At 39.0% G+C, this 8,040-nt stretch overlaps 1 protein-coding gene across 1 annotated transcript; it reads right to left on the reverse strand.

Annotated features, from left to right (window-relative positions):
* Positions 1-4,738: 4,738 nt before the first annotated feature.
* LOC143890977 (uncharacterized) lies at positions 4,739-5,554 on the reverse strand. The gene has a single exon (XM_077395641.1). It carries the CDS (start codon positions 5,552-5,554, stop codon positions 4,739-4,741), a length of 816 nt encoding a protein of 271 aa, XP_077251756.1.
* Between the last annotated feature and the right edge of the window lie 2,486 nt (positions 5,555-8,040).

Here is an 8,040-nt window from a genome sequence, read left to right on the forward strand (position 1 = left end):
TATTTGACATTGGCAAGGTACAAATCTTGGAACTAAAATCTTTGGCTCTTATTTAATATGTGTGCTCAAAAATTTTCTTAATTTCTTTTGAACATTAATTCATTTGCCATTTATCTGTATATAGTCTTGTTCCGAAAAAGACAAATTATAACTCAAGGAGATGATGTAAATTATATAAGATATGGGCTTTGTAAGAAGGTTTTAGAAGTCCCATTATTTCATTTTATTTTTGTCACATAAGCCTATTCGAAGAAAAGAAATGATTAGTTCACTGAGCACTTACTTGTAGTCAATGAATCAATATGAACCTCTCTTCTCATTTTTCTTTTAAATGGCCGAACACCTCTCTCTCTCTTTCTCCAAAAATTTGTTGGGAAAAGAAAAGGATGCAATACACGTTCATAAGAGGGAGGGAAAGAGAGGAAGACTTCTTAATTTATGAAATTCGATTCCTACCCAAGAAATCCCTATTTACATAAGTTCTCTATTTTTACTTACCATGCTTCCAATTGATCCACCAAGGAAAATTAAAAGGTTAACAAAAGAAAAATCTTTGATTGCAAGATTGAAGGTGGCACATAAAATATTTTAAGGAAGTATGGGATGGCATAAGTGCACACGTCCCCACTTCTTTCTTTCTTTATATATTAAATTTGAAGTAAGTTTCCCCAAAATTCTACTTTGTAAAGCAAGTGGCCCTCTAATTTTGTTAATACTGTACGTCTTCCTTCTAAGGAGAAACGTACAGAGGTTTTCTTAAAAGGGAAGTTGGTTCTCCACTTATGATGTATGAGTATAGACATATAATATATGTATATAAAATATGGGCCCACAAGTGGCGCCCCAACTAGGGAAGGATTAATTGTAATCTCACCCAAAATGGGAGTAGCGCCAAAATTTTTGGAAGTGATACCCACGGCTGAAATTTTTAGATTTCTTGCTAAAGATGGGAACACGTCCCAAAATTGTATGCCAAGAATGCCCCTCACACAATTGCCTAGTGTGATAATCTTGTTTGGGCAATCTTGCCACACCCACTTTAATTAAAACTTGGGGTGCAAATATCAAATTTTAAATCAAAATCAAGAGGGTCGGTTATGAAAGAGAATGAGTTACAGGCTAATTGTAGGGTCCCACCAAAAATTGAAAATTAAAGCCTCCACTGACTTTTTATAAAGTGTTAAAAATACCCCTTGAAACCCTTTTTATGAAACATATTAACTAGGTTAATTTAATACATTCCGAATCATAAAATTTTTGGGTGAAAATATTTTAAATAAAACTCCAAAAATTTTCAGTTGTTACAGAATAGGCTCTAGAAGAAGGGAGGTCATTTAGACCAAGATGGATGCACCTTGTTATGATAATAAGGAGAATTTCATTGAGGATTGATTTCTTGTGCTGGAATTTTTGTTCATTAATTCTCCTGTTTTGTTCTGTCCAAATGTGATAGATGGAGGCATTGAAAGCAATCCGGAGTCCAGTTGCTGATTGGTTTTTTCCCCTAGTGATTTGCCTGATCCATTCCTCTTCCAATTTTAAAGAATGAAGGGGTTTCCTCTTGTAGCTGAATCTCCATAGAACGGATCTCCAAATCCAAGTGGAGTAGGCACATTTAAAGAACAGATGGTTTGTGTCTTCCCTTTCAACCAAACATAATGGGCAGTGAATGTCTCTTGAGGGCCCCTGGTAGGATAGTTTATTTCTAGTACTTAGCTTGTTAAGGATGGCTTGCCATCCTACGAAGCTATGCTTCGGAATATGGCCTTGGTACCAGATACTTTTAAACCAAGGAACTCTAGGATGATGGATCAGAAGGGATTCCCAAGCAGTTTTAATGGTGAAGGACCCATCAGGATTGGGCTTCCAGATAGCATGATTTCCTGACCCAGGAGTATGAATTACCTTTTCAAACAGAGGAAGAAACCTGGGCAGACAATTTATGGTATCTTTGTTCCAATTGCCTTATGTGAATATTTCGTCAATATGGACGTTACTGGGTGTGGCTCTGGAGATCCTTCTTCTTGGATAGAGATCAAGGAGGGGGCCATTCGGGTGCCAAGGTTGGGTCCAAAAATCAGTCCCAGCTCCATCATCAATTGTATAGCAGATAAGGTTTTTTGCTTTCTCTCTAGAACTTAAGACGATTTGAGCTCCCCATGACATTTTTTGAGGAGGCTTGAGAGTCCAGACATTCCTTTCTCTGATATATTTGGCCTTGTACCAATTTGACCACAGGGTTTGCCTGTCACTGATAATGTTCCATAGCTGCTTTAGTTTACAAGCTTCACTGATGTCTTGAAGCCTTCGAATTCCTAACCCCCCTTCAGCTTTTGGAGTGCAGAGAGAATCCCAGTTTACCGGGTGATATGAATTTCTGATTTCTGAACCTCCCCAAATAAAATTTCTGAAAATTTGCTCAATCTTGTTTAAAGTTGCAGCCAGAATATGAAAAACAACAGACCCGAAAAGGTTGAAAGAATTCATAACAATGCGAGTAAGTTCAAATCTGCCAGATCTAGTCAACATCTTTGAGGACCAGGTTGAGATTCTTTTCCGAATTTTTGAGAGGAGGGGGATGCAATCGGATGAAGAAAGCCTTGTTGTAATTAGGGGGAGCCCCAAGTACTTAATTGGAAGTTCACCCTCAGAAATGTTAAGAGTGTTTATGATCATATTCTTGAAGCAGTTTTGGCCTTTGGAGAAAAAGATTTTGCTCTTTGATTTATTAACTTCCAGGCTCGAACAGGCTGAGAATTTTATAATGCAATCTCTAATGCCCCGGCTTGTGAGAGGGGGTGGCTTCTGCAAAGATTAGCAAATCATCAGCAAAAAGGAGGTGGGAGATGATAGTACCTCTTTTAGAGAATGGGGTGCAGATAGAACCCTTAGCTAGGGCCTCTTCCATGCTGCAAGTGAACATCTCCATGCATATGCAGAAAATAAGGGGAGAGAGGGGGGGTCCCCTTGGCGAAGACCATTGCTGGAACTGAAGAAACCACAAGGAGATCCATTAATCAGCATAGAGAACTGAGGTTTTTGAATGCACTGTTGAGTCCATTGAAGCCAGGTTTCATGGCGTCGCATTTTTCTCATGAATTGGAGGAGAGAGTGGTGGTTTACATTGTCAAAAGCCTTTTTGAGGTCCAATTTGAGGCACAATGTAGGATTTTTACTATCAAGATGGAAATTATGGACTAAATCCTGAGCTAGAAGGATGTTATCTTTGATAAGCCTTCCCCTTATAAAGGCAGATTGCTGAGGACTAATTCATTCATTCATAACAACTCTTAGCCTGTTTGCCATCACTTTAGTAATTATCTTGTAAAGGAAATTGCGTAAGGAGATTGGACGGAACATTTCTGGGGCTGCAGCATCCAGAGTCTTGGGGATCAGGGAGATGAAGGTGGTATTAATTTTAGGGAGGAGGTTTTTTGAGGAGAAAAAATATTGGATGGCCTCAGTAACCTCAGTCCAAACTAAGTACTAGGAACTTTTGAAAAAACTTCCGTTAAAGCCATTTGCCCCAGGGGCCTTTTCCCCATCACAATGCTTAATAACAAATTCCGTTTCTTCTTGGGAAATAGGTCTGACCAGGTGGGATGATTGAATTGGAGAGAGTTTGGTTATTGGTTCAGGAATTTCTGAGCTGGGGGGATGAGGTTCTTATGCTTGTTTAACATATTTTGAAAGATAAGAACCAGGGAATTTGAAATTTGATCTAGATCAGAAGAGACTGTGCCATCAGGGGAGGAGAGGGCTTGGATGCTGTTGTGATTTTTGTTGGAAAAAGTTGAGGGTACTGTTGTTGATAGAAAACAGAAACTTGTTGCTTCAAGGCGTGATATCACTTTCCTTAAGACAAGATTCGCCCCCACTAGTAGTGTGCAAAGGGGATCCGCGAATTGCCTCCAAGATACAATGAAGCCTAGTAGGGAAGCCCTACTAATGTTTGATGACGCGTAGCACTAGCGGAATCAAACCCGAAATGCCCTTCCGAAATTTCAAGCCTTAGAGAAATTTCTAGATACTGTTTCTGCAGAAAAACAGTAAACAAAAGAAAAACAGTATGTAGAAATACTTGGGGATTTTGTAGGAGTGTAGAAGAGAGTGTAAAGTCTGTCAGAATTCCCAATTCGTTTTTCTATATTGAAATGACTGAATTCTGCACATTTTGTAGACCACCTGGTGTCTTTTCAGTGTGAAAAACACCTCTACAGGGCACCTTTCCAGAATGTTTGAAATATGACCGTTAGATCGCACCCATTGATATTGAACGGTCCTGATTGACCCTAGAGGTGACTGTTGGTTTGAGTAAAACCTCTCTCCAACCCAGTCATCGTTAGATCAATCATCTATGGTGTGGATCGCACCCCCTTGGAGAAGTGCAAAGTGCGCCTAAAAAAGCGCCAATAAAGCGCCACTATGCGCCCTATAGCCTATTGCCCATTGCCCACGCGCGCGTGCGAACGGTGCGTTGCACCGTCCCGCGAGTCCAACCATGGGTTCAACCCAATGTGCAATCAACAAGTACTAGAAAAGTGTAGTGCTTTATAAGCCCTTCTCTCATCCGGTACGGGACTATCTTTTCAACTACACTTTTACATCCTTTTGTAAAAGCAAATCTTTCCAAGAAAATATTTTCTTTTTTCCAAACGCTTTTGATAAAACATTTTCCAAAACACTAAAACATGCAAAATACATGATTTTGGAAATCCAAAATCACTAACAATTTCTTCTAGTTTTTAAGGCTGCATGAAGAAAGCAGAGTTGGAATCTCCTCTAAGTTGGAGAGGGAAATGACATTCTGCTTGGCTTCAAATTCTTTGGATTTCAGAAGGGGATTTGCAGGGTCAGAAGCTAGCTGGGATTGAATGTTATCAAGGTCAAGTTTGGCAATGGGAAGTTGGTTATCAACCCTACCAAAAATGTTCCTATTCCAGGTCTTAATGCTCTCTTTTACTGCTTTCAGTTTTTTTACCACTCTGAACATGGGGTTGCCTTTAATTTTGGTGGCCAAAGCTTTCTCAACAACCTCATAGAGAGAAAGATCATCTAACCACATATTTAGGAACCTGAAGGGAGTTTTCCTTTTAGCATTATCTTGGCCCATCTGAACTATGAGAGGAGAGTGATCCGAAAGCCCAGAGTTTTTGTAGTTTGCCAAGGTTAGAGGGAAATTGTAGAGCCATTCCTCATTTACCAGGCACCGATCAAGCCTCCTTAGCTTCAGATTACCAGTGTTTGAGCAGTTAGACCACGAGTAAAAGTGCCCCACTGAACGGACTTGGGCAAGAGCACAATCAAAGATACAATCATTGAATTCTTCAACGTCTGCTTGGATGAGATTTGCCACTCCCAGACTTTCTTCATCGAAGCGAATGGCATTGAAATCACCTAGAACCGCCCAAGGATGGGTTATAGACTGAGAGATGAGTCTGAGGGAGTCCCAGACATTTCTTCTTTCGGAACCCCTGTCTTTGGCATAAACAATTGAGAGGAAGAATTGGATTGAGGAGTGGAGGATGTGGACTTCCCCATGGAAATGATACATGAGCCTGTATTGACATATATGCTCATATTTAAATGCCATTCATTTGTTGGTCTCACCATAGGTTGGTCGTGCCCAGATGGCTCTTCTCCATGTACCATCAAGGGTTGGAATCATCTTATGGAGAAGAAGATTTATGGGACATGACAGATACATAGAGTGAGAATGCAAGTAATCTTTATTTTCTATCCACTAGTTTATTGTTTTATATGTACATGAGCGTGTATTTCATGCCCAACCAAAAATAAAGAGTGAAGTGAGCGCTCATAGGTAGGCTGTGCCCGAAAGTGGACTCCATATGATAGGTGACTAAGAAAGTTCAAAATAATGACAGCATAAAAATCTCCACAAAGTAAAAAAAAAAAAAAAAAATCATAAAAACATCCACTATCAAGGGCTAGAATCAAGTAATCTTTATTGAAAATATCGACAATATAATAATCTCTACAAAATTGAAAAAAAAAAAAAAAAAACCTAAAAAATCCACAATCAAGGGTTAGAATCATCTTAAGGAGAAGATTTTTGGGACATGACCTAGCACGGGAATGCAAGTAATCTTTATTTTTTATGTACATTTTTGCTTTTATAAGTGGGGATTTTATGATACATGAGCGTGAATGCATGCATGCACAACAACAAAAATCTCCACGAAATAAAAAATGACAACATAAAAATCTCCAAAAAAAAAAAAAAGACAACATAAAAACAACCACAATCAAGTGTTAGAATCATCATATGGAGATATTTTTGGGACTTGACCCACGAGGGAATGTAAGTGTGCTTATCTTTATTTTCTTCTATACTACTTTATTGTTTTATATGTGACAACTTTATATGATACATGAGTCTGAAACATAAATTCATGCCCACAAAAACAGTAAAGTGGGGCCCTCATATTTAGATGCTAATTATTGTTTGCTCCCTCTATAGGTAGATTATTAGAGAATAAAATCAAATCGTAGATTGATTAGGGTGGATTTTAGATTGATTTGATTAGGGGTAAATTAAGGAAGAAGGCTAGATTAAGTAACAAGATTAGATTAGGATTATCTCCCCAAATTATCTCATATCTCTTTCTATGTTTATCTACTTGAGTGTTCTCTATATAAACACTCATTGGGCTTGATTGTATTGCATCATAGAATAATAGAAATTTTCTATTCTCTAAATTTAACATGGTATCAGAGCCAAAGGATCGACCTACCATTACCACAACCCATAAAGCTTCGTACTTTGGCGGATGGCTACATTGGCCGTCCGCTGGGCCTCCAATCCACTTAGTCCATAGTCCATCTCTCAAACATCCATTGTTATAGCCTCTTTTGCTCTTCTGGCATATCAATACCAAATCCTCTGTCTCTCCTTATTACCTGCAACTCCATCTCAAAAGAAAGAAAGTCACCCGATCCAAGATTGATAAAAATCCCAAAATTTCTACATGGTCCCCGGTGGCATTGGCTCTGTCTCCTTTCTAGACGAGCAGATCCTTGATTAGTGAAGATGATGAGAAATTAAAGGAACGAAGTTGGGTGCCTTGGAAAAATCCATCTAATGCCAGGAAACTCCAAACTTCTGTCACTTTTCTGAGCAGAAGGAGAAGAAAAGGAAAGTGGTGAAATCAACTCCTCATTTTACACACCCCAGATCATTTCCTTATGTCCTTTCCAATAAACCTACACTCATTTTTTATAGCAACACCCCATTTTCTTTGCCTTTTATCAACTGCCCATTATTGTGGAAAATCCCAAACTTCAAATTCAATAGCGGCAGCCACTTTGCTTTCAGTGATTTGGATTTTACTCAAAACACCCTTTCTTGATTTTGAGAAACTTCATCTCCCCATGATTGATATTTGCACCCCTTATTCTTTGATGTTTGCCAATAATTGTTGCCATTGAGCCGCGCGCTAGTTATTGCTCTTTTTCTGTGTCTTTCTTTTTAACTCAAATCTTCTTTCTCCAAACTACTTCAGTTGAGGTGCTTCAGTCCGTTAAGGTATATGCCTCGGAACCTTGGGGTGCATGCTTGAAATAGTAGCTACTCTATTCAGTTGAGGTGCTTCAATCCGTTGAGGTATATGCCTCGGACCCTTGGAGTGTATGCCTGAGAGAGTTGTCTTGCACATGGAGGCTCATTCTCGCCAATTTTGGCATTGGTCCATAGTGACCCATTTTATGTAGACTCGCCCTTGGAGGCCTTGACTCTCATATAGTCCATTGTGGCTTCTTTTCGGTAACCAGCTTTGGCGTACATTTGGCAAGAAGCATCAATCAAGACCTTCTTCATCTGCTTGGTGTGCATTATACAAGAAGATTTGGCATTGTGCCTACTAAATGTGCTGGGGACATTTTAATGTAATCAATCTAGGAAATTTTATTGTAAAAAAAAGTATATAGATTTTCAATCAATATACGTTTGAGGGGGTGTGTTAAGATTTGTCAGATCTACACTGTTGGATTATCTTGGAGTAGATTAAGCAAGTTGGTTGG

The sequence above is a fragment of the Tasmannia lanceolata genome, unplaced genomic scaffold (genome assembly GCF_043159265.1).
Source record: "Tasmannia lanceolata isolate RefF3 unplaced genomic scaffold, GAP_Taslan_0.1 ptg000013l, whole genome shotgun sequence".
In the NCBI taxonomy this organism is placed as follows: domain Eukaryota; kingdom Viridiplantae; phylum Streptophyta; class Magnoliopsida; order Canellales; family Winteraceae; genus Tasmannia; species Tasmannia lanceolata.

Excerpts from the sequence above, each read along its gene's own strand:
- LOC143890977 (XM_077395641.1), bottom strand. The coding sequence starts at position 5,554 with ATGTATCATTTCCATGGGGAAGTCCACATCCTCCACTCCTCAATCCAA.